This window comes from Enoplosus armatus, chromosome 3, assembly GCF_043641665.1.
Source record: "Enoplosus armatus isolate fEnoArm2 chromosome 3, fEnoArm2.hap1, whole genome shotgun sequence".
NCBI lineage: Eukaryota > Metazoa > Chordata > Actinopteri > Centrarchiformes > Enoplosidae > Enoplosus > Enoplosus armatus.
Window position 1 is genome coordinate 22,877,720 of NC_092182.1, and position 27,715 is coordinate 22,905,434.

General features: G+C 43.2%; 1 protein-coding gene across 1 annotated transcript; it reads right to left on the reverse strand.

The window, feature by feature from the left end:
- Positions 1-518: 518 nt before the first annotated feature.
- On the reverse strand, positions 519-27,323 carry chd5 (chromodomain helicase DNA binding protein 5). The gene is given in 38 exon segments (XM_070903483.1): positions 519-646; positions 1,335-1,461; positions 2,343-2,506; positions 3,328-3,523; positions 4,016-4,140; positions 4,880-5,032; positions 5,173-5,262; positions 5,351-5,546; positions 5,760-5,839; positions 5,967-6,126; positions 6,523-6,667; positions 7,921-8,054; positions 8,614-8,702; positions 8,856-8,942; positions 10,539-10,827; positions 11,346-11,518; positions 11,976-12,255; positions 12,380-12,504; positions 12,626-12,743; positions 12,988-13,119; positions 13,364-13,505; positions 13,901-14,074; positions 14,275-14,396; positions 14,672-14,809; positions 15,068-15,268; positions 15,465-15,656; positions 15,969-16,077; positions 16,256-16,387; positions 17,013-17,224; positions 17,733-17,939; positions 18,636-18,854; positions 19,629-19,795; positions 20,117-20,243; positions 20,415-20,527; positions 20,619-20,860; positions 21,318-21,544; positions 22,534-22,752; positions 27,279-27,323. Coding segments are annotated over 38 exon segments (5,979 nt in total).
- Positions 27,324-27,715: the final 392 nt, after the last annotated feature.

Below are 27,715 nucleotides of genomic sequence, written 5' to 3' on the forward strand. Positions count from 1 at the left end.
GGGGGCACAGTCACAGTGTACAGTGAATAGGCAGATGGATAAAAGCAACACGGGGCACACAGAATGAAAAAGTCGAGGCTGGCACAAACAAAACACACATTCCAAGATTAGAATGAGCCCCAATCAAGAGCGTCGGAAAACTCAGTCATGCCAACTTGCGTGAGTTTCGCCTTGTAGTGCAGGGCTGAAAAAAAAAAAGAAATCCTCTTTCAGAAAAGCTGCTTCATTTTCCCTCCAAATCCTCAGCTCTCCAGCACAGGTTAACAAAAGCAAATATCTACTGAAATACTTCTATAGGATCCTTGAAAGATAAAAGTGCAATTGTTAAGATAGATACATCTGCATTAATCAAAGAGTTCATCGCCTTATCCGTAGACAGACAGCTTGATTTTTGTAGATTTTAAGTCAGGAAGGAGCAGGAGAAAGAGGAAGATGTGGCGGAAAAGATGGGCAGCTGTCATCCATACAGATTCCATCCCTGGGAGTTTCTGACCTCGGGTCAGCGGTACAGAGCTGGTCTAGTCCTCAATACAGATGACATCACTGGGTTTGCCTGACTTGAGATCAGGCGTCGCCGCGTCTCTAAAGGAGTCAAGTGACTTCTTGTCCAGATGGCTTGTAGGAGGTGGGGGGCCGTTAGAGGACACTAAAGAGGAAAGAGGTTTAATATGTTAGTGGTTCATTTTAACAAAACAAACATCTATGTTTTACTTTTCTTAGCGTATTATAGTTACAGTTATGAGATATAGAATCTTTTGATTCAGTGGCTCTCGTCAAAAAAACGTCTGCAAACCTTCACTGCGTGCGTGCGATCGGCCTGTAAGCTGTGATGGATGTTTACAGTTTGGGTAATAATTTCAATTCCTTTGTTCTCTCTTCCAAATAAGTTTGGCTCACCTGGGGGTTTGTATTTCTTGTGTGACAGTGTTCCAGACCTCAGCACTTAACTGGTGAATACAATCTAATTATTACTAATAGAAATTATGAAAATAAGTTGTAATAAACCAGAATTATCCTTTAATTGCAATGCACCTCACATCAATTCAATTTAGCAATGGAGTGAATCATCCATTACACAAACTGGAATATGTTGTACGCTAAAACACATGTCAAATTCAAACTTAGTAAGTCAGTGCAATTTATGGAAGTGTCATCTTAATAATATAAAAAATATCTAATGTCTAGTCTGTCAAAACGATTTGTGACGGCAACATAAATCAGTAGCTTCATTTCAATTAGCAAACAGTATAATTTAAATTGCATGAACAACCTCCAGTCCCACCTGTTTTACATCACTTGTGATACAACATCCTACTGTAAATGCTGACGCTCACCACTGACGTAGGGTCCCAGAGGCATCTGGCTGTAGTTGACCATGGGCTGTCCACCTGCTCCTCTGAATCCTCCACCGAAGCTGCTGCTGTACATCTGGGAGCAGCCAAACCCCCCCTGGCTAAAAGGCTGAGAAACAAACAACAAGAGATTAGTTTCCCTTCGCATGTTTTAACTCCACACTTTATTCCTTTATTCCTTTATAGGAAAAGAAGTGATGTGATTACTGATTACACTGACACAGCAGGTATTAATTCTTCCATACAACATGTAGCAGGTTTGAAGAAGCTCTGTCAGAGAAGTTTCCTTCCTGCGGTAGGAAAGTAAGCAAATAAGAAAACAAAGGAGAGCAATTCAGATTGCAGACTGTTTCCCTGGTTACGACAGGAGTTGGCATAGCAACCCAAAAAGCACAGTCAGAGCGCATGACCGTCCACAGTGCTTGCCTGAAATGATCTCTTGTATAACAGAGAATAAAACACACACATTCAACCCTGGTGAAACAGGTGCAGGAGAGATGAAAGTAATGAGACAACACAGCCTTTGTTAAATCCTGTGGGACTGAAGCGTGGAGCTCAGTGGTGAAAGTAAACAACTTAAGGGAGATTCTTTTTTTTATTTTTTTATTACACCTGGGGAAAGTCTTCCATGGGGGATAGGGAGTTTGAGTCTCCACTGGTTTTTGGAGGAATAATGTGGTTGCTGTACAGAATACTTCAAAGGTTTTGGGCCGTAGCCTTTTATTTCTTAAATTTACTCAGCCCTGCTGCACATTTTAGTGAGTTTCCTCGTCCTTATGAGCCTGCAGCCTAGTAATAACGATCCAGTCCAAACCATTACCTAAAACTGACTGATCTTAAATCAAATGAGTTCAGATGACTTTAATCTTTTTATTAAGGAAATCAAACAAAAGACTGGCTTGTATTTCACTTGATTTTGCAACCAAATAATTAATTCCTTGTTAAGAGAGTTTTATGAAGCCACCTCAACCTTCTTGACCACCATCTCACCTGCTGTGGTGGAGGCTCGCTCCCTCGGCTGGTGAGGCGGCTCAGGATGCTCCTCTCAGACATCTGCAGACGGGCCGACACCGGCGGGATCCTGGACAGCATGTTAGGCAGCCGCGTCACATCTGCTTTCATGTCACTCAGAAGTTCCTCCAGCTGGTTCAGCACTGTAAGAGAATGAGAGCACACGCCATGCCAGAAAAAGTGGTTTCACTCATTTAATGCCTGCACATGTGGTATCATTTAGTGGGGAAAATATCAATGAGACAAAATGCAGGGCAATTGCATGAAAAGTTGTTTTTTACAATCCTATTCAAAAAGCAGATTAATTGTGTGATCCAGGGTCTGAAATGAACAAATGCCAAGAAGCCATAAAATGTTTCACTGACAAATAAATCAATAAGGGTCACAGACAACAACATTTCAAACGCTTTAACAGTTTATCAGTCTTGGCCTCTTCCCAGATGTTCACTCTGCTAATCACTGTAAGCATGTTTTGACGGTGCGTCAAATTAACACAAAATGAAGCCACTGTGTCAAACAGGATCTTTACTGGCTGCCTGTTCGAGGCTCTACACACAGCAGTGGTGTGGAATCATCTCCCTTGTGCTTTCCATTTACTGGATGGATGGATAAACCTGTTTCCCACTGAAATTATTTTTTAAGGAATTCCCACAAATAAGTGTCTGCAGCTACAGCAATTACACGTTTTCTGAATACAGTAATAATTTTGACATTTTGATGATTCAAGGGGGGTTCAGGGGATTTAAACTTAAAATGAATATTTCATGCAAAATCTGATTTTACACACAACACAGCACAGACGACCGGCTGGCTGGCAAGCGTCTTATGAAAAATGTATATCAGTGATTTTGCCCTATAAAAGTCATTTGTGCAGGATTATTTTCCTAGGTTACCAGTCTTTGGCAGGTGAGGCACAAATTCAGACAGTTTTAACTGTTGCTATTTTTGAAATTGGACCGCAGACCTTTGTGCAGCACGGCATTGGCAGGCTTGTTCCCGGCCAAAGACTCTTTGGACAGGTGCTGGTGGGACTCTGCCAAACATTCCACCTCAGTGAAGCGAGTGTTGAGAGCCATGGCCGGGTGACTCGGGTCCTGGGTCATATTCAGGTAAGCTGCCCGCCTCAGCTGCTCCTCAATCACCAGAGCCTGCTCCAACAACTACAGAGAGGCAGGGAGGGAAAGAAAAAGAGAGTGTATGAAACACAGACGCAGATAGGGAGATACGATTTGACAGTTTGTATTCAGATATAACAAATCATTTAATCCTTGGATTATTTCAGCCTTCAGAAGTTATTTTTGATGATAAAGATTTAGGATTGCCTTAAAGCGACGAGCCAGGAACTTGTTCTTCATCTCTAGGTAGTTGCCCTTATGTATCTCAGTCTTGAAGGGCTCATTCAGAATAGCATAACGTGGGTCATTCTGAATGTCTTGCCAGCGAGCGTAGCCATGTCTGAGATAGATTCCAGGTCAAGGACAACAAATGGGAGCACAGAACCTCAAAATATTCTTCAAATAAAAAAGGAAGATTGTTTTGTGGAAAACGTAGCGTTGCATCGCTTCACAGTAAATATCAGTCCTTCGACTGCAGCTCCCCCCGGTCATCAGTAATTACATTACTTTGCCAGATGCCGCGCTTCTCGCTTCTACATCTGGGAAAGGATACGTTACGATGCCAGCCAACAGCCAGTAGTCATGGCGACGGTGCCAGATGTCATGCATCTTTCCAGAAGACAGCGCCGCTCGCTCCTCAGTTTGCCAGAGGGTGTGCAACTCTGACGGCGAAAGTATGGAGACAGACAGCTTTTTAGAAAAATACAAAGTGATATTCAAGATGTTTTTCAGCATTTAAAGAGAAGAAAGACATTAAAAACACACACAGAGATTCATGGCGAAACAAAGCTATTTCATTGTGCCACCTGAAATAAACAATCTGTAGTGAGACACTGTGTATTAAAGAGAGAGGGGAAGTAAATACCCATACACAGCATGCAGACGTGAGTGAGTCAGGCAGTATCCTCCTTCTATTTCAATTCATTTGGACAAGCAGAGACAACTGTATCCCTTAGCTGGAAATACATTTGTAAAAAAATCACTTCATGATGTTATTATTTTCTGCTAATGTTGAATTAGGGAGTGACTCTGTACGCTCATGACATTCAAAACTGTGTTTTTATTTAAATGTAGGGCGTCAAACTCAACACATTCTGCCGTCATACTGTCGTGGCAGTTGGTTCACGACTCACGGTGTATTCATTTGTCTCTCGATAACATCACTACAGTCAGTCTCTCTGTTTGGCTTTAGAAAAGACTTAAAATTTGCACATTAAAGTAGAGTACAGATTACTTACATTAGACAACACTATAAGGTTTCAACAGCTAACTCTCATTCCTCTCTCACATATACAGTATGTTGCTGTGGTCAATGCCTGGTTCATTTAGGCTCAATTTTAGTTAGAAGTCATCTCAGGGCACTTTTCATATCGAGCGCGTCTAGACTGTATTCATTCTTACCTGTAAAACCTCCATCAGCGATATTAAACATGAACTTGGCTTTGAATCCATTTTTGTCCTCCTTCCTGCTCTCATCCATCTCATCCAAAGTGTCTTTGTCTCCATTCAGTCGGCCTTCTAATGCATCTTCACTCTTCACATCATCTGCAACAGCTACATAGACGACAGAACGATTTCTTAAAAGAAATATCTACATAATGGACCACCACTAAAAGATTGCTTTGCTTTCCAAAATAAAAACAGCTTTTGTACCATTTGTGGCAGTTGAATTCAAGGACTTATAGCATGTATACCTGGCTTATTTTCCTTGTCTTCTGTTTTTGCCAGAGGAGAATCAGTATCTCCTTTTTCTGAAGACTTCTCTGTTTCTTTGCAGGGCTCCTCTGTGGATAACAAAGACAGACTCAATTAAATGAAGTGCAGCCTTGCAGAAAAATAAAATTTGCAGCACACAGATCATGCACCGCTCACTTTTAGGCGAGGTTTGACTGGATGACAGCTCTGTCTGTTTGAAAGCGAACTCTTTTGGGTTGGCAGATGGCTCTGTCTTTGTGGAGGGTGACTCGGTCCTGTCCCTCTCATCTCCTGTTTTCTCCTCTGAGCTGGCCTTGCTCTCTTCACTGTCAGCTGCCTTCTCAGGTACAGATGCTGGCTCGGCACTGGACGTCTGCAGAGGGAAACACATACAGGGCAACAGGAGGAGAAAGAGAAAAGTTGGTAGAGGGCAGAGAGACAAGTTAAAAGTTGTCTAAGTTTGACAGAAGCGTCTGCTGAGGATGATAGTATGAGCGTGGTTAAAGTGGGATGAGGAGCTGGACAAGACAATAAAGGAAAACAGAATGAAAGTGATGGATAGAAGAAGAAAAAAGAAAGGACTCACTTCCTGCTCCGACAGTTTCTTGCTATCTTGCTCTGTAGTCTCCTTGTCCTCAGTGGGACCCAGGAGAGACTCAGTCTTCTCTACAATCCAGAAAACAACAACTCAAACTTTTTTTTTTTTTTTTTTAATCTAAAACTTTTTCTAAGCATGAACTTTACAGTGGGGGAGAAACATAAGACCTGAACAGCACTGACACTGCGCTCTGACCTGATGGGACGGGAGTGCCAGGCTGGGTAGCAACAGGGCTGGCTGGCACAGGGGTGTTGGGATCAGAGGATAAACTCTCAGTCAGCTTCTTCAGCTCCATGCCGATGGGAATCAGATCGGGAGAACTCAGCTTTCCATTTACATGTTCAAACTCTTGCACCTGCAAAAAAAAAGAGATTGGTACTGCAACTGTAATAAAGTGAAAGTCCTGCTCTTTCATGGGATGGCTTCATTTCCTCAAATTCATTGTGAACATGTGGCATACTGAACCAGTAGTTTCGTTTTAATTTGTCTGTATCCAGTTGCACCAACTCAAAATTTGCCTAGTTATAATCTACATTTAATTTATTACATTTAATTGTCAGGGACCATTTACAAAAAACATGAAATATGTGGGTTGTATGATGTCTAAAACAGGAAGGTACCCAAAGAGTACTTTTCCCTCTTGCCTGCATTTGCTTCTGTCTGAACAGTTTGACTTTCTCTAATTTCACAGCGCTCCAGCAGAAGACATGGCCATCTGTGTTAAAGATGTCTTTGGTTGAATAACCAGTACCTTTTTCCTGACAAGGGACATGACTCCGATCCTGGTGAGGACATGCTGACGAGACAGTCCCTCACGTGGGACTCCATCAGCAAAGGTCTCTGCTCCGTCTGCACCCGGCTCACATAGATGTCTCATGAACAGAGACACATAGGCCCTGATGAAAAGAAAAGCACTTTACGGTACATGTGATTCCTCTGAGGTTACCAGCACTAACACCAGATTTTACACAGCACTTGTAGAAGAAGTGCTTGTACTATTAGTAGCAGATTTTGAAAGTATATAAAAGTACAAAGAATGTAATAATTTATGTTTTTCTAATGTTACAGTATGTTTTTGATGTTTGATATATAACGGTGTCTTGTAATACCACGTGGCCAAATGTTTGAAACAACACTGAAATAAAAACGAACAAACTAGTAGCTGTGGTAGTTTTAGAATGAGGACTAACAGTAATTGTTGTACTATAGTATTAGTAGCTGTACTAGTAGCAGAAGTAATTGAAAATAACAGTAATAGTCGTAGTACTAGTAGTCATAATAACAGCAAGATAATAGCAGGAACAGTGTTAAGAGTAATGGTAGTAATACTAGCAGGAAGTGCTGCAGTCGCAGTAGAACAAGTAGTACAAAAATAATATACTATAAATCCAGCTTTAGTAGAAATGGCAGCAGCACCAGTGGTAGTACCAGAAAGTACTGGTAACATTAGCACCAACAGTAAGAGTAGAGATAGGAGAAATTGAGTGCAGGTGCTTTACTTAATGATAACACAACTCGGGGCTACTTATACGTGTGTATACACACGTGTGTATACACACGTATAAGTAGCCCCGAGTTGTGTTATATATATATATACACATGTATAAGTAGCCCCGAGTTGTGTTATTATTAAGTAATATATATATATGTATATATATGTGTACATAAATATGCATTGTTATTGTATATGTTTTTTACCTTTTTACCTTTATTTTTCACTTAAATATTGTAAATGTGTATATTTTTATATCTTATTTTTGTACATACTTCTCATTTCTAAATCTTTCTTTTCTACTCTTGAATGGGAGCACCTGTAACTGTGTATTTTTTCCCCCCGGGGATGAATAAAGTATTTCTGATTCTGATACTTGCATTCTGAATAATATATGTTTGGCTCCGATGCATTGTAAAGTGAAGTAACCCTGAAATTGGCGAGACCAACCTTTGCAAACTTGATAAGAGCGTTCTGGAGCTTTGCCCTGGGCAAACCAATTACATGTGAGGAGTTAATAAAATAGCCCAGAGCTACCTCTTAACTTGATGGCGGGCAGGCCTCGACTAAAAATTGAACTGTGTGAGAAGAGAATTACAGTTTAACCAAATAACTCTACTTATTACAGTTTAAGTATAAAAGATATTAGGGCATTACCTGAACTCGCGCTCACTCTTCCCTCTCAAGTCTCTAACCAGCCAGTGGGAGTTGAAAGCATCCTGAGGAGGCATGCCCCAGCGCATGATGGCGTTGAGGAAGGCTTTCCTCTGGCGAGCGTTGAACCCTAGGACCTTGTAATAAGAAGACACAGCTTTAAATAGAAAATTGTATAAGCTGCAAGGTATAAAGTAATAAAAAAAAGAAAAAACAAACTGAGCAGCTTGTACATCTTGACAAACCCCCACATTCTGGAGGAACAATCTGTGAATATTGATTTCTTAGGGAGATTATGTTCACTCGTATATTCATTAAAACAGGCCGCATTGATCATCATGGTGTAATACAATACATAATGCTGCTTGCTGTCTGTTATATATCCTAAATGTGACTGTTTATTGATCCTAATTCTGTCCTTGTTTGCCCCATTCGACAGAGTGGTGAGCAAGGGCACAGGATCAGTGATGCTTGCTGACATATTGGGCTTAAAGATACACTCTCTTTGAGTTTGTTATGGTGCCCAATGGTGGCCCCTTTCCCCAAAATGTCCTCCTATTAAGCACACTTTACTGAATGAAGAATTAACCCCCTTGCTATCTATGTCATGCTGCCAAAATGTTACTAGTTCCGGCAAACAGGGCGCTTATCTCCACTTTAAGATGCATAGGATATCCTACAACTTTTAATTCATACCTCAATACTGCCCCCAACTCGTGCCAGTAAGGGTGGCAGAGGTTTGTCTTTCTCATTCTTCATCTGCCGACGAGACTGTCTACGCCCACCTACAAAAAAGAAATCCAAATACATTGTTAGAAGGGTCTCGTGCCATAGTTTGAGTGTAGAAGCATCTCTATTGAGTGTGTTGTGTTGTAGTGTCACAGCCGATGGGCATAATAAAAGCTGTGTGAAGTCAATGATGTTTTTTTGCTGCCCACCTTCAGGCCTCTCCTCGAAATCTTCATCCTCGTCCTCGGACCCCACAGAGTACTCCGACTGATTGTCTGAAAGATCATCCTGCCATTCTGAGCCACACATCAAAGAGAAACAGTACATTGCATTCGCTTCTGTTGGTGGCCACCTGAGGGCGCCATGGCACTGCAGATTACTACAGACCACTACAGCTGGGCATGCACATGTTGTACCACTTCTGTCCTCTGGTGAGTGAGGTGAGAGTTGAATACTCTGCCAGGCAATCACTTTAAACTTAGAGTGTACTCTAAGCTGTGATGGGCTTTGAAATCTTTATACCCTCATAGTCGACTGCTGTTGAACTGTGGCCATCAGGACCTTGAAGCCACTCTTACAAGTACAACTACAGGATATATGTCAACAGACATAGAAACTGTTGAACTGTTAAAGGAGTGCTTCAAAACCCACTGAGAAGACTATATAAATGCACGAGATGCAAGAGAGCTTTAGGCCAGTATAACACACTCTGTGGCAGATTTAATGGAGGTCAACAGCTCTTGTTAAGACTTACAACATAAGAGGATTTAATAAACATAGTGATTCATTTCTCTGTTGCTCTTGCCTGAACTGATGCACCCAAATTATTCTGTGTTAAGATAATGTCACCGTGTTAACTCATTAATGAAGCCAGGCATGTGAGGCCGGCCCAGGCAGCAGCTCGAGTAGCACTGTTCTGTTATGGATTTTACTGATTGGGCTGTTAGCTAGATACTGAAGGCGATCACAATGTTTATGTTTCAACAAGAGCTGTTGACCCGCACTAAAGCCAGCAGAGAGGGTGTGACGCTGGTCTGGTCAATATTATCATACACCAAATACAGAAACATATCGACTATATCAGCAGTTTTCTCATAATGTCACTCAGATGATCAACAAACTGGCCCATTCATTACATATTTAGATACAGTGTTATTTGGACACAGCAAATATGCCTTCACTGTGGCAGCAGATTTGAGTGACATCTTCAAAGCTTCATTACAAATGTCTCACTTTAAAAAGCCACGAACAAACTTCCATCAGAGAGAATATACCTCAAAATATACCTGTGTAACCTTCATGCTCAGCTCGGATAAAATATCCTAATCTTTAAGATGATCTGTTCAGCTGTGATTGGTTGCAATGTGCGTTTTCATTTCAGGCAACAGCTCCCAGAACGGTATTCAAAACATACCATTTAGTATTGACTGTTGGAAGCATGCAAACTGCTGGAAAACCATTTGGAGAAGACAAGAAATAGATCCATACAATAAACCCCAAACAGGGCCCCACTGAGTTGTTTATTTAGAAAATAAAGCCTCTGCTTTCTTAGAAATATACTTTTGGCTCGCCTGCCACCTGTCCGCAAGCCAGCTGGTGAGCCGATGGCTAACAAGCCAAAAAGCTCGTCTCTTCTGCATTCTGCATCCCGTGTGCTCTCGTGTATTTCTGCTCATATTTGAAGATGGGCAGGGATGCCAAATCCTGGCACCAACATGTAAAATTAAGTGGTAATAATAGAACGTGGCCGTTGCTTCCAAAAGGCAGCCAAGAAATAATTTAGTATATTCAAGGTTAACACCTGAAATAAGTCTTGGTAAAGGCCTAAAACAACAAACCCAAGCCTGTGAGTCCCGATAGACAAGTGCCACGTGTCTGTTGACAAGGCCTACCTTGGTCCTCCTGGGTCGTATCGTTGTAGTTGACCTGCTTTCGGATGCGTTTGCCTTTGCCGAGGTTGCGGGCCAGATCTTCCTGCTGCTGCTCGTAGTGGTGGCGAAGGAGTTTTTCCCAGTAGTCTGGATCCACGTTCTCCTCCTGCTTGATGATCTCCCGCTCCACCTCCTCCTGCACATCGGCACACACACAACGAAGGTACTAGAATCAGGGGCTTACACTATATTATATAAATGAAAATGTATCAGAGTAGTTGTACTTTACATATCTGTGACTATGCTGATGCTGTTGCTGTTTTTCAGTATATGCATGTAGTATTTCTCCGTGTGCCTTTGTGTGACATGTTGTCTTGCGCCTTATGCATCGATATTTCATTGTATAATTATGCTGTAATGTGCCGACACCAAGTAACAAGGCAGCAGGCTCCTGGTGGGCCAACTGTGAATGAAAGGTACCCCGTGAGGTTTTTTTTTCATTATAAACAAACACAGTTCTTTTTACATTCAGCTCTGTGTGTCCTCAAGGCCTTACAAACATGATGAAAGCATCTCCTACATCATTAAACATCAAGCAAAGATATCTTTTACAACCTCCCGGCCCTCTAAAGTCAGCAGAAATGTGCATCACCTCACCCCTCTGCTTGTGGGGTACATGTGCGTCCTCATGCAAACATCCACCAAAAATAATACAAGGACCTGCTCATCAAAACACTACAGGCAAAACCACCACACCATCATCTCTAGTCTGCTGTACAACATAGTGGTGGTCTCTGGTTCCTCAGAATAACGTCATTACATTCTCACCTCTCCGTCCTCTTCTTTCACTACATACTGAGCCACCTTGAAGGAGCTCAGGTACTCGTTCATGTTCTGAATCTCCGTGTCTTCAGTGGCGTCCTGGCTGCGGTCCAGCAGCTTCGAGATAGCATCATCATCGTAGTGAATCACGTTGCCCTCCTCGCCATCTTTGTTGTCACCTGTTGATGAGAAGCTCTTAGTTAATGACTAATAGGAGCCCTTCTCGAGCAGACAGAAAATATGTTTGACCATGTGTAAATCTTTGACCTATGAAAAAAAAAATGGATTTGACCTAAAGATGAATGACTAGACAACCCACAATTATATGGATTCACTGGCATTTTGGATTTTTGTCTCTTGTTTTCAAACCTTTCCTCCTCTCCGAGTTTTACTTTGTGAGTAACTGACTTTTGTGGAAATGTGGATCTGTAGGAGTGTTTTATGGTATAAAATGAGAATGAGGCTACCGGTACTCCCACCAATTCCAATGGAAACTTACTATTGAGAAACACAAGAAAAAACAAAACCTCCCATTGTCCTATTTTTTTAAACAGTGATGTTTAATAATGATATAGCAGTTTGAAGCTCAAATGGAAGTGCAATAAAACATTTCAGTATCAAGTTGTGTCAACACACCAGAACCTATCCTGCATCCTCCCAGTGACATACCCATGGCTCGCGCTGCTTCCATTTCATCTTTGAAAAGCTCCTCAGTGCCAAACTTGAGGATATCGTCCAGTTCTTGCTTGGACATGGAGCCGGTTTTGGAGCCCAGGCCGGGCCGCACCACCAGGTGGGTCAGCATCATCTTTCTCTTAGCCACCTGAGTGATTCGCTCCTCCACCGAGCCCCGCGTCACAAAACGATAGATCATCACCTTCCTATTTTGGCCTATACGATGGGCTCTGCTAAAAGCCTGGGAGAAGGGAAAGATAGAGGATGACACAGAAGTGAATTAACAGTATGAGGAAATTATCAAAGCATTTTCAGATAACATCAAAGATCTGCTGCTTAACAGACCACAACCACAAAATCAGTACTTGGATGTCATTGTGAGGATTCCAGTCAGAGTCGTAGATGATGACAGTGTCTGCACTCGCAAGGTTGATGCCAAGACCTCCAGCTCGTGTTGACAGCAAGAAGCAGAACTGCTGAGCGCCCGGTGCTGTGACGAAAACCAAAGCAGAGAGTCGGTTTTTGTGTGTGAGAGTCGAGTGAAAGCCATGTAGAAGAAAACACGCATCCACATGAACTCTCACGGACAGATTCTGGATTAACAAACTCACCATTGAAGCGGTCAATGGCCTCCTGCCTCAGGCCTCCAGTAATCCCTCCATCAATACGTTCATATTTGTAGCCCTCAAACTCCAGAAAATCCTCAAGCAGATCCAACATCTTTGTCATCTGTAAAAAACCCATTGTATTACAAGTTTATGTGGCTGTGATCAAACTGAATAGAATTGTTAAAACTAAGAAAAGTCTGCTCTTTCACTCAAATGATCTTTGTCTGGAATATCAAATGATTTACCACCTACAACTGGCATTGGAATGGCTAAAATATGGACGGCTGCATTTTCAGTGTTTCATGGCCACCGATCAATGAAAACTATGGCTTCCAGCCCAGACACAGTGATTATTCGACTATTACCTGAGAGAAAATGAGAACTCTGTGTCCTTCATCTTTGAGTTTCTTCAGCATTTTCTGAAGCAGCGTCAGTTTTCCTGAGGACTTCACCAGTAGGTTGCCATCATACGAACCGTTGGGTAATACAGGAGCTTCCTGCAAAGACAAGAATCATATCCAGGCATCAACTGGAGAAATATGTGAAGCCTTGGTATATGATATAATTAGTGACAACCAGGAGACAAAGGCTACGATTTCTGGCATCTTGTGTCAAACAGCTATGGTCCCATCTCCCCACAGGCACTCTCTCTATGCCATCAACATTCAATTTCATGACTCGAAGATTTCGCATTCAGTATTGGTTTTAAATATTTAACTATGCCTAAAATGGCTGCCTTACCACAGCAGCCACGGGGAACAGGTAGGGATGGTTGCAGCACTTCTTCAGGTCCATCATGATGTTGAGCAGGGATACTTGGTTCCCTCCACCTTTGGAGTTCAGCGCCTCAAAATTTCGCGTCAGAATAAACTTGTAATATTTCCTGCAGGTCAGAAGTCAAATTGAATCAGGAGACGAGATGAGAGTGAAAATCCACAATCAATTACAATAACAGATCTTTGAAACTTGATCTTAAAAGAGTGTGAAGGGGAGATTACAAGCTAGTGTCATCAGAAAATGTATTGCATTTAAGACAGAGATAAGTAAAATGAGATTATCAAACCTACTGTAAAATCACATGAGCTTGTCCTATATTAAGATACTTTAGCTGGTGCAGGGGGAACACGGAACTGCTTGCAGGTACATTTTGTAATTTACATTTTAAGTTTTAAAGTGAGTTGCATGATTGTTTGGGTATTTATAATCAGTTTTATCTCCACTGTATAATAACAGTATCAACACACAGAACCAACTGCTTCTTTTTATCCTAGTGCTTACTTCTGCATGGGGCTGAGCTCCACTCTGACAATCAACTCTGTCTTTGCAGGCATGTTCTTGAAGACATCAGCTTTCAGCCTTCTGAGCATATGAGGGCCGAGGAGGTCGTGGAGCTTCTTGATCTGGTCCTCCTTCGAGATGTCAGCAAACTCCTCCAGGAAGCCCTCCAGGTTACTGCACAAGAATTAAACAATGAAATGAAGCTACAGTACAGGAAAGACCATTTCTTGCTTCTTAAGTTTTGTTAACAACAGTTTGAATGGATATTTAATCCGAGCAACACAAGATACATCTATCTAGCCATCTAAGGAGGGACCTATTTGATGCACCTGCTGGCAGATTTTGGTAAGATGGAGAAGAGAGGAAGGACTTACTTGAAGCGCTCTGGGGTGAGGAAGTTAAGCAGGTGGAACAGCTCTTCCAGGTTGTTCTGAAGAGGAGTCCCGGTGAGCAGCAGCTTGTAGTAGATCTTATACCCGTTGAGAATTCTGAAAAACTGGACAGGACACATTGTGCGAGATATGACACGCATGCCTCCAAAAATAATGCAATGACGCATGTAAAACTTCCTGCATGTGAAACTCCAATCATACCTCCAAAATCACCTATAAGACATTTTTTATTTCATGGATAAGTCTGTGCACAAACATTTCCTCCTCGTATCTGTCTGTTTTCCTGCCCCTTTCCTGTTGTTTTTTTTTTGCGTGTCCCTGATAATAGCCACACTGCCTCTGGAACAGGATGCTATCAGTGCCAGAAATGCTGTTTCACCTTTGATTGGTTGTTCTTCAGTCTGTGGGCCTCGTCTACCACCAGGCAGGCCCATGTGATGGAGCCCAGAATGGCTTGATCTATAGTGATCAGCTCATAGGATGTCAGGAGCACGTGGAACTTGATAGGAGTGTCTTTCTGCAACAGGGTGGAAGGAAGAACATGAACAAAACATAATGTTGACTAATTTAGATGTGGGATCACACGGCAGAGGATAACTGATTTAGTACTACATCTACTGCACCGTTTGTTATAATAATATTTCACTTCTCATTTCATGTAACTGGAAATTCAGATGTCAGTGTCAGGCAGGATGTCCAACGACCCAAGTATAGGTTCAAACAAACTGAAGCAAGGTATTTGATGCTATGGAATAGCCGTATGAGCTTGACGTACCTTCATGCGAAACACCTTGCGTCCTGACTTTACCGCACTGTCTTCAAAGGTGAACTCGTTCTCCCTGATGATTGCCCTGCTGTCTTTGTCTCCAGTGTACGTCAACACGTAGAAATCTGGAGCCCACATCTCAAATTCTCTCTCCCAATTGATGATGGTGGAGAGGGGCGCACTCACCAAGAAGGGCCCCTTTGAGTGACCCTAAGAGAGACGAGGAGGAAAGACAAGACTAAGCAACTCTTACATCACAGGTTTTATCATTTGCTTTTCTCATTGTCCAATAAGTTTTACTCTATGTCTACATTACCATTTGCATCATAAGAATGTCTTTTATATCGCAGTCAGAGAACCAAATGTAACACGGGTATAATAAAAGAGGACAGTCTTCCCCCCTCACCTCCTTATAGAGTGAGTAGAGAAACACTATTGTCTGCACCGTCTTTCCGAGGCCCATCTCATCAGCCAGGATGGTGTCTGTGCCCTGCGCCCAGGAGAACCTCAACCAGTTCAGGCCTTCCAGCTGGTACGGGTGCAGTGTTCCCCCAGTGGCGTTAATGTACCACGGCTGGTGCTCAAACTTGATGGTCGGCTGGTGATATGAGAATAGAGTAGTATTTTGTTGAGTAATTACATGAACTAGCGTCAACAATTTTGGCAACATTTAGCCCAATGTGAATAGGGATTATATATACAGTATTAGAATGAATTACCTTCATCATGCTAAATCATGATTATTAGTGGCTTCACACCTACAGTGTCACTTTTGAGAGATTTACTATAGAAAGCTGCTGCAGCAACCAGCCAATAACAATGCAATCTTGTATTTACAAAAAGAAACAGGTTAACTAAGGCAACTCATTGGACTTCTGTGACCGAAGTGCATCTAAATAGCCCAACTTACATCTATGATGGGAGCATCAGGAGGGACCTCCCTCTTTGGATGGTCCTCTTTGAGCTTCTTTCCTTTCCTCACCACCAGGGGGCGTTGGTCCTCCCCTAGTATTTGCTCCCTGGCAAATAATTGCAGCAACATGATGAGCCAAACAGCTCAAACAGGGGCGTCACAGACAGAGGGCAGGGCATATGCCTCCTTTATTATCAAGTGCTGATTCTAGTCATCCTCGCCCACATCCCCACACTATTAACAACGGCTATGGTTCAAATTACTTGTAAAGGCTGTTAACCAACCTGTGGTCCCAGTAAGAAGGTTTATGACTGTCATATTCTGGGATGTCAAAATCATCCACCTCCCAGGTGCACTGGTCGTAGGGCAGGTCTCTCCACTTGATCAGGTAATGCACGTCGCCATCCTTATCAAAACTGCAGGGAAGAATAAACATAAACAGAAAGCTCAGGGCTATCAGAGGGGTTGTATAGTGATCAATAATTAAGCTCTTTCTAAGGACATATTGTATTATATTTCTCGTCATTTGTTAATGGGATGTGACACATATTACATACAAAAATCACGTGAAAGTCACTTATTCTCCTTCTTGCAATTGCAGCTGCAAATGGATGGGGCTGAAACTTAGAGAGCAACTTTTTAAATGTATGATTCAATTCCAGAGCTCATATAGTAAAACTTGTGATCCTACTATGTACTGAAATACATGCCTGTGCATATGAGTGACAGGCTCCAACACAGGCCTCAAAAGTCTGGAAACGTATGGGAAATAATTTACTGATGTTCTGTTTGAAGAAAAATGTCCCTCACTATGCATTTTCTGTGATTTCCAATATTCTGAAACATGCTGCGCTGTGAAGAATAATCTCCATGTATAGAACGATATTACAGAGCAAGTCAAAGCAAGACGACAGCAAGCATAAACCAAACTGAGCACCAGTTTCCCATCAAGAACTTCAAGTCTGTAAAACGTCTGGATTATCAAAATTGAAACAGTGTACGATAGAAGATATGAGAAATGGTGTAACTGTGAGCAGCCACCTGTGGTTGACTATCCGGTGGATAACCATCCACTCTGGTTTAATGCCATAGCGGTAGAAGCGCTCCTCCATCACAGCATACTGGGGGTCTTTGCTCTTCCTCTTCTCACTGTTGAGCTCCTCCTCTCCGGAGCCGTAGTCATACGGCGGCGGTTCGTCCATGTCGTTCTTACGCTGGTAGTTGCGATACATGACCGTGTGATACAGCTCCAACTGCACGACCACAGACGGAGCAAAACAATCAATTATGCTTAGCTTCATTCAGCACCACCTCTGGCAAAAGGGCTTTTCTTACAAGACTGCAACATATAATCTATCCACGGTATCGAGACTAATTTGATTAACTACCTCAAGTTCCAGAATGGATTTAATGAAGGGAAGACAGATACAAAATAAATTAAGACAGCTGTCTCGTGTTCCTAAACAAGCAAATTGTTCAGACATCACTAAATCAAATGTCAGCTAGGTTTGAGTGCTCTTAATTGCTGCTAATTGTGTTTGCAGTTTGGATGGATGCAGTTTTTGACACGTGAAACAATGTGCACTTGTACACACATATTGACAGCTGAATGGCTTCAGGAACATGCACTAACTGTCCAGTGAAAACCCTCTTGGCTCGTTTGTGCTCGTGTTCCACTTTTAGCAAAGAGGACACATAGTTCCCGCGGCCAAAGAGAGCAGAAATGTTAATTTGAGATTGGACCTACTTCTGGTATCTCACCTGCAGCTCGCTGACCCAGGAGCAGTGCCAGTACGAAAGGCCAGCCCACTTTACGAAGAACTCCCTCTCTGGGTGGCCCTTGAGCGGAGGCTTGGTCAGTGGATCACTTGGCTTGCCATCAGGGCCTGCAGGCAGCTCAGCTGGCAACGGGGGTTCTCCCCATGTCCAGTGCAGAATCTTTTGGACCTTACCTTTGAGGGGAGGACACTGAGGAAAAAAGGGAGAGGTGTTGTGGTATATGCAGTTATCTAGGCCTTGTGTCAAAGCAACAATGCACAAACAAGCTTGGCGAACATATGAGGGGTCTCAGAGCAGGTAAAGTACATTACTGGGGTCCCCACATGGGTCCCAGTACATTAAACTTCCACCTCTTAGTCTTAGTTCATGTTAATATGCAGAGTAATTCAAACACAAACAGGCTAATGGGATAGCTCACTCTGCTAGCTTGAGATGACTTTGATATGAGTTCTGAAACTTAACTGTAACTATCAAAAGATTAAAGCTGAATCTTAAATTGGCCCTCTCACCACCTCACAATTCTCTTTTACTTACTATACTTAATACCTCATCATTTATTTATCAGGGACAACATACATTCATTAACAGCGATATCTCCTGCAGTCCCTGGGCAGGTTGACGTTACACAAAGAAACAAACAAGAAGCAGACAAAAGACCATCAAAGCACAAGATAATGAAACACCAAGAGTATAACTACTACTGTACTTTAATTATTGTCTCTCTTTTTACAATTTCATCCTGACATTTGTTTTCACCCCACAGGTCACCATCAGGAGCTAAATGTACTAAACATATTAGAGAGATGCTAACATTGTTGAGGGTGGATTGGTTATGCATAGCGCTGGCAAACGTTGAATGGTATTTGGACTGAGATGTGAGCTCACCATGCAGCGTGGACACAACCACTCCCCGTTGGGTATCTCGGGGAGAGGCGGGTTGAGGCAGTGGATGTGGTAGGAAGATGGACAGGTGTCACAACACAGCAACTCTCCTCCGTCTTTACACACTCTGCAAAACTCCATGTGGTCATCCTCTTCCTCTCCTGGGGCCTCTTCCTCCTCCTCCTCCTCATCTTTGGCCTCCCACTGGATACCCTCTTTCTCCTGAGGGACACAGGAGGCATGAACTTGGTGAAGGTTGTAACACGGGATTAAATACGGCTAAATTAAATTCACCCACCTTGTTGTTTGTGAAATAAAGCTGAACCGCGTTATAACTACAAGGATATTATTTTCATAGTGTTTGTATTTTTAGGCTGCATGGTCAAAGCTTTGTTGAGTGGTGTCTTGACTCTACCTTAGTACATGGTACACGCTCTACCACATGAGCTACAAGGACCCCCCCCTGTCTTTGTTTTTTTCTTGTGGAATACTTTTACTCAAAAGAAAGAATCTGAGAAAAGTAAAATCACTCTTTGGCTGAATTATTCACATACAGTAGATACAGTATTTGTTACGTAGGTAGATGTTGCTTCATTTTAAGGGGCCACAAGCCATAAAGGTTGCAAACCACTGTTGAAGATAATACTTCAAACTAAAGTCTTATTCACACACATCCCCGTGCATGTGCACATGTGTAGTTTAAACAGAATGAAACCATGAAATTCAAACATGTACAGATCAGAAGAAACCGACATGCAGCACAGGGAGGAAGGTGTCTTAGTCCCACGGCAGTTTAGAACCCGGCTTGTCCAAACTGAGATAACAACATGTCATGTCAAGTTATAAACCTGTGAAACTTTCATACAAGACTAGTTGATGCAGTTGGCACATAACACACACACACATACATACATGTGAAAATCCACTTGTAAATAATAATAAAAAAAACATTTTAAACTTCTTAAATGTATTTTTATATCAAACTTATCTACTCACACAGTGTGGACAGCTCCATTTGCCCTCGGGGGCCTTCTCCAGCTCAGGGTCCAGACAGACCAGGTGGTACGCTCTGGGACAAGTGTCACACAGGATGATCTCTCCACCCTGCTGGCAAACCTCACAGTAGTCCTGGTGGTCTGTCTCATAACCATCCCCATCCTCCTCTGGAGAAGGTAAAAGGAAGAGGCAATTCCCACACACAGAAACTCTCTTGAATGCAGCTGTTATCAACAGTATACGATTTAAACTTTAAACACAATGAGCGGGCTGTAAATGTGAATGAGACTCTTTTGAGTGTGAGGCCAATAGCTGCTGAGGAAGAGCATCTGCCTCCAGAAAAGATTCCCAAAACAAATAAAGCTTTAAAAAATTAATTTTAATTTCCTCGTTACCCATAATCAAACAGTCTGAGGGATTTCAGAGGGATTTTGGAGGGGGAAAAAAAACACACCACAGAGCATGGCGAGAGTAGACAGTAAACATACTTTTCCTTTTTTTCCGCCCACGTCGGGCCTTTTTCTTGGTGGCGGCCCCCGAGGTATCAGAAAGCACAGAGGCACTGTGGATGCTGATGTCATCAAAGTCTGATTCCTCCAGGAAGTCCTCCTCGCTCTGGAAAAGCACACACACACGAACTAAAGAGCTGCACAAAGAATTAAAAACAACCAACTTTCAAAGTATGCGCAGTAAACAGTCTGGTCACTTTGATGCCACTGAAAATACACAGAAGTGGAGAAGCTCAGAGGATGAAGAAAATGGTTCTGGAAGAAAAACAAGACATACCGAGGATGCTTTCTTCTTCTTCCCACTTTGGCCCGACTTTGATTTGGTCTTCTTCGGCTTGGGTTTCTTCTTCACCTCCTTCACGGTCTTGCTTCTCTTTCTAACTCCTGGTCCTGAGAAACACAGGCCGAGACTCGTTAACCGAGCGGTATTCTCGCCATTATTTCTAAAAATATGTGTTCTGTCACGGTTCACTAGCCTTACCCTTTCCCTCTTTGGTTTTGGCTTTTTTGATTGGCCCCAGCTGAGAGCTCGGCTGGCTGGCGCTGACAGACGTTGGCTGTGCCACGGTAACCGTTTCCACGGCGGCAGCCACAGCGGCGGCCACAGCGGTGGCAGATGCGCCTTTGAACGGGTTGTTGGCACTGAACTCTCGCCACTTGGCCCCTAACACTGTCATCATCTTTGACATGGGAATCTTCGGGTTCTTCTTGGCAATGAGCGGCCTGAGAAAGAACCGGGGGGAGAGGAGACAACAACGGCAGCTTTATTATGTCACACTTCATTCCCGTTGATGTAATTTCTACTTTCCTCAGCACTGGAGGGAGCTGGGTCTTGATTTGCTGACACCCCAGTGCCCCTTAAGTTTTGCTCTCCCTGCTTTGCTGTGTGTATGTCATGTTTGTGATTTGTCAGGCAACAGCTTGAGGTTTGGCACGCTGGCCTGTGAAAGATAGTGGGTCAGAGCACCGAGTCCCAGAGCCTCCCGGCTGTCACAGGCATCCAGTAAGCAGCTGACTACTCACAGGGGGCACTGCAGGGGCTCATGCTCCACTTTGTCGGAGCAGAGGCTTAGCCGAGCCAGACAGCCCCAGGTGAGACAGACTCTTTATACCAACAGCGAGCTTTCGAGCTCAAACAAAAAGAGCAGTGTTTGTTCATCACACCACACTCTGGTCTCACTGTGGAGTTTTTGTTGAGAGTGCCAGCGAGGGTCTCTGACGATCCACAGAAACAGAGACAGAGCAGTTAACATGGGAAGATAACCCCGACACAAAATTAGATGCTTGCCTGAGGAACTGGCTGAAAGCCTTGTAGTTAGTGATGGTTTTGTAGTCGTCCTCGGTGAAGCCATACTGAACGTCTTCCAGACCCCACTCTTGCATCAACTGGCTGGACGACTTGGGTTCCTGTGGAAATACAGACGGGAAAGATCAAAATTCATATGTTAAATAATGTTTAATAAATAAAAATAAATGTTAACTTGTGTTAAATAATAAAGCAAATAGACTATTTTCAATCGTTTGACTTTGGACATAAAGTTTTCAAGGATTTATTATATTGTTGGACTGCAAGACTACTTGAAGGTAAGGAGACACCGTATTTAAGTCCCCCTTCAGTCAAAGACCAGTTTTCCTTCTTGTTTCTTGACTGTGATGCTTGCGCTTCAGTGTGCAGGATGATGTATGTTTAACACATCTGTTTTTTAACACTAGAAGGCTGATTTCACATTCAGCTGCTGAGTGCTCAGCTTAAATCTCACGTGAACATGTGGATGTGACATTACAACTAGTTTGGAGGCCAGTCATGGTCCAGTATGCGTGTGTGGCGTGGACACTTGGAGCCCCCAGTGCACACACACTGGGAATGGATGCGAAGTTGTACACGCATGCCTTGTTCTTACATTATTTTCAGGTGTTCTTTTAGAAAATGACGCACAATGACGGAAAAGAAGATGCGCTCGTGTTTATGTCACATTTCATAGTACAGGTAGTGAATAAACGTTCAGTATAGTGCTCGCGTACCTCAAGCTGGACAGTGGGTGGCAAAAGGTTAATTAAATACAAATTAATTTAATCATGAATTTGATCACCTGTGAATTATCACCCTTCCTGCCTCAATCTGTAATGCTGACTCCATCTCTGTTTTTAAATCTACACTTAAGACTTCTCGTCATAGCCAGGCTTATCATTCATTTTTTGCTTGCTGTGCTTCTGTCAAATGTCCCTGAGGTATGTGGAAAGCACTTCAAATCCAATGTATTATTATTATTACATTATCATTTCAAGAGCTGATAAATTTAATGTGACTCTAAAATGAAGACATTTTTGGCTCTTCATCTAAAATACAGAATCCAGCAGAATAAGTTGTTGTGATCTGCGTCTAGACTCAGACTTACTTTCATGTTCCCGTCATCGTCGTCATCGTCGTCGTCGTCCTCATCTCTCTTCTTCTTCCTGGGCTTCTTCTCTTTCTTCTCCTTCGGTTTCTTCTTCTTCTTTTTGGTCGGGCCGTACGTGCTGCTCTCACTCTCGGAGCCTATTTCTGGACGCTCCCGTTCCTCCTCCACCTCTGAGGTCTCCTCCAGGTCGCTGTCAACTCTTGCCTGGATTCCTCCCTTTGACAGGCATTCGACAAGGACACATGAACATTATGTACATGTATAAATAAAAGCACAATTTTAGTTATTTGGTGGTCAATAGCAGGACATGTCTCATCCTCCAGCAGATAAAGATGTGCACGACTCCAACTATATTTCACAGAAGCCATCTTCACGTTTCTTTGATGTAGTCAAGAGCTCCTGCCAAACAGCTATTTTTATAAATGTAAACAGGCACAATCTGACGTTGAATCTTGCTTCAGCTCTCTACCTCAAGACGTGACTGTGACTGACTCAAGCTGGCATCAAAGCCAGATTCCTGGGTCACAACTGAATTCAAGGTCTGAATTTTACCACTGACGCAAAACGAGGGAATCTATCTCCAGCGAAGAGGCAGAATTCCAAATCTAGTGATAAAAAGGGGGAATAATTAAAATATGAAACTCAAATAAGCATGGTATTAATTTTGCCAGGGTTAGGGATTACAGCTCCCACAGTGGCCACCCACGCTAAAAAAAAATGTGCTGTCAGTGTACTATAAAGCACTTTGGATAAAAGCTTCTTCTTGATGGCATTTGCATATATTAAATTACATCATTCCAAAGTGTCACTGCTTCACTAATATTATAATTCTTCTGCCGATGATGAAACTTGTAAATGAGTATATTGCAAGTCAACAGTTAGCGGTGAGTCGACGAGGAGCACGTTCACCTTTTACAGACGCTTTGACAAGAAACTAAACCAAGAAACAGGAGATCTCAGCAGCCAATCAGAGCTCAGAGCTGCCTGTTTAATATGAGACATCTGGAGGGCTGTATGGATTTAACAGTTAACAGGTGTTGTTTGTGTGATCAAGAGCTTTGCATATGAACAAATTCACTAGTGCGTGCTCATGATGGTGTGTGTGAGTAAGAAAGAGGGAGAGGGAAAGGTATAATTTGTGTGCAGTATGTGTGTGTATTTGTGTGTGAATGGTGTGTTTGTCTTCCTTTGATCTCTTTGTGTGTTTGAATGCATGTGTGTCTGTTCATCTGGATGATGTGTTTGTCTTTTTGTGTTTGGTATCTTTTTTTTTTTTTTTATTATTATTTCCCTGTGTGTTTCTTTCCCAGACGTGTTCGTGTGGCACGCCTTCATGTGTATACGTACAGCATGTGTGTTTCCGTGCGTGAACATGTGTGTGCTCATGCTATGGAGTGAATTAGTGCACAGCAGCTTTTGTGCTCTGCTCGCTGCCTGTTGCTCAGCAGGCCTGTGTGGATCCATGGAGAGACTTACAGGCGTTTTGCTCTGTAGCGCAGTGGAAAGACTCACGTTGCCGCAGCGCCCGCCAACCCTACCAGCAGCCTGGCTGTGTTGCCATGGTGACCAAATTTGAGCAGTGTCTGGCTCTAGCACGCTCTCTCTCCCTCTCTCTCCTCCTAGTTTTCTCTCTCTCTCTTTCTCATAGCTCACCCCCCCGCACGCCTTCCTTTTCTCTCACTTTCTCTCTTTGCCCCCCCCCCCCCATTATTTTCTCTCTCACTCTCTCTTTTATCAGCCCCCCCCCCCACCCCCCCCCCACCCCCACCCCACACACACACACACACACACACACACACTCTATCACAGTGGCAGCCAATGGAACGATGCCATCCAATCAGATGCGTTTGCATAACGAGCTTGTTATGCAGAGGCCTGTGGTTGCAGAGCTGGTGCTCCAGCACCCGTCTAGACAAATCTCATTTATGCATAAGAAGAAGAAGAGAGAGAGAGTAAATTGAAGATTGTGGATGGGGGATGGGAGTGGGGGTGGAGATGGAGGAGGGAAAAGCAAAGAAGCAGAACCACTGTTGAGAGAAACTGCAAAGACAAGGTGGAACTGTGCAACAACCTCCCCGTGGCCCAGAGTTCAATGTTAGACACACATCAGAGGACCAACGAGGACACTGGCAGCAACAAAGAGTGTTGTCTCTACTTTCAGAGGGAAGAAAATCAGATAAGTGCTGATAACGTAATCAAATTAGATGCTTCCCCATAATGGCTCTGCCTTAGGGAGATTGCTGAGGATGCCGCAGAAAATATCAAATGAGCGACGACGTGGATATTCAATAAAATCCAGTTCAACAAGAAAAAATACTGTTGTAAAAACACAACGTGGCTCCAAAGCAACAGCCTCTTCTTTTTCCCCAGAAAACAGCAACAGCTCTCTGTTGACTCACAATCCCTGAGAGGATACTGAACTTATAAAAACAAGTCAGAGGCTCATCGCAAACCGACTGTATTTCACGAAATGTTAAAACTACACGCAGCTCCCTCACAGCTTCGTGGAGGTTTTTATTGTGGCCAAACTGCAGACCCTTCTTTTTCCAATAAAATTAACTGCCTTCTATAAACTCAGATTCTCTTCCCTCCATGTCTACGTAGTCCCTTTGTTTCACTGCAGATGAGAGAAAGAAGGCAAGTACGTCTCTCCCTGGCTACCATTTCTCCCGCCAGTGGCTCTGACCTGAGACTGGGATGTGCCACCGACAGTCTCTGACCCCAATTGACTTTTGGCCCCTGTCTGACACCAACCTGCAGGGAGTGATTGGAAGTGAATTACAGCAGCAGCGGTTCCTCAGTGGGAGGGCAAGAGAGAAAGAAATAATATGGCAGGTGAAAAGAAAGAAAAGAAAGAAAGATGACGCAAACGAAAGCAGGCGGCATCACGATCAAGGCAAAGTGAGGTGATGCGTGTGAGAGACAAGAGGAGAGGGAAGAAAGAGAATACAGAGCAGAGCCTGTGTGAAACAGAGAGAGGAGAGTGTCAGAGGGAGTCCCCCCCCACACCCCACCCCCCCCTCATTAGCTCAGTGAGACCCAGAGCTCATTGTTTACCACAAGCAGCCAAAGGGCCGGGTGGCAGCCTGGCCAGCCAAGCTCCTCACAGCACTGCTGGCATCTCAAACCAGCAGAGGGGAACATCCTGGCTATGTCACTGACACTGTTAAAGCCATCGCCAACACAGGCGGGAAATACAGTGCACTGGGAATACACTGAATTCCTGTAATCATTGAATACAAATCTAGCTTCTGAGTTTGGCTAAATTGTAAAAGTAAAGGTAGATGAGACTTTTCCAGCAACAGGAGAGCGGACTTACACTTACAACTATATTTTACGGTAACAACGGACCAAATGTGTGATGTAGCCGCTGACAAAGCTGCAGCTCTCTTTTAGCTAATTGCCTTTCTGGTGTTACACCAAATTCTGTAACTCCTCAAATTCTGTGACCTGATTAGGATTTTCTTTGTCTAGACAAGATGTCAAAGAAAGTCCGTTTGGCCTTGGGCTTAAGTAAGGTTGTGGTTAGGAGTTGCAGGGATGAGTGGTTGGGGGAAAGTACTAATTTGTTGGGTTCACGTTAAGGCAAGGGAAAACAGAAAATAGACTTATAATACAGGTCACAGAATATGGTGTAACACCGGCCTACAAACTTCTATCATCAACATAATTTCCAGACGTAGCAAGGAGCTTTTATGCGTAAAAAAGCCCACTGTACACTACATGTCCGACCAAACGGCACACAGACAAAGTTGGCAGCAAACTGGTGAACACATTGGAGAATTTAGCAGCTAACAAACCAGATGTTTCCCTCAGCTCAGCTCTCAAGCTCAACTTCTGGAAGTCGGTGGAGACCAAAACACAGCTACAGAAAGTTGAATATTGGACTTAAATCACATCTCCAAATGACTTCTAATGATGCTTTGTGTCTCCTGGACATGAAAGTGGGCCATTGTTTGCGTATACAATCACCATGATGGGTATGATGGGTCATATGAATGCAGCTTTAAAGCAGCACCATATAACACACAGTATCACATTGATTCCTCTTACAAATAAAACGAGGAATTCACAAACAGTTTCATCAGTTAGTTCAATTGAATGGCATCTACATGCAATACATCTATCTAATGCTAGCTAGTGCTGACACACGTTAGATAGATATTGCTGTATATTGTTACTGTTCAGCAAAAGTCATGTAGGCTAGCTTTAAACCAGGACTCCCTGGGAGAAGAGATCTTCCTAAATAAATAAACAAATAAAAGAAAAGGCATTGTGATTAGTTTCTCTCAGTGATTAGTAATCTCACCATAACAAATGTGGTTAAATGAAGTCGCCAGTGTTGATGCTGGGAGCAGCTCAAACCTCTGACCTGTTGGCTAAATGCTGGAGACTAAAGGCGAGAGAAACTCGACTGTCAAAACCGCTCTGTCACAGCTCTGACTCCCACCGCTAGCTTGGCACAAACGCTCTACTTCAGTGCAGCACCAGCACCACAGGCACAAATCTACACTCTAAACTGGCCCTTGGTGCCCACAGCTTACACTGGCAATGACGGTGACACTGCTGCCAACCTCCCCTAAGCCTGAGACAGTCCACTGCCTCTCATTTAGATTACAGAGGCAGTCCAGCAGCCAAAACACACCTTTGATCCAATTGCAGAGACATCAAAAGAGCGACGCCCGCCAAGCTGTTGTGTCCGAGGTCATGACAGATGGCGTTGAGCGTGAATTACATCTTACCTCCTTTTTCCTCTTCTTCACTTTGGGCATTTTCCCCTCTTTCATCTTTTTGGGCTTCTTCTTCTTTTGTTGTTTGAGGGAGTCGCTGTCAGAGAAGAAGCTGTCGAGGGGTGTGAGGGGAACAGTGTTGCGCTCACCTTCGTCATCCTCATCTGAACACACAGAACAAAAACATTATCAGAGTACTTAAGATAATCCATTTGGAAATCTGGCTGGTGCTGTCCAGTTTGTCAACTCTACAGCCAATGCAGCGTGTAATGAGCCTGAATCTTTATATTGACGAGTGCAGTTTGGCTCGCACACTGTAGCGCTGAAATGATTCGTCGATTATTCGGTTTGTCGATCACCAGAAAATGAATCGACTGTAACTTGTATATCTTTGGGTTTTGGAGAGTTGGTTAGACAAAACAAGCCATGTGAAGACATCAACTTGGCCT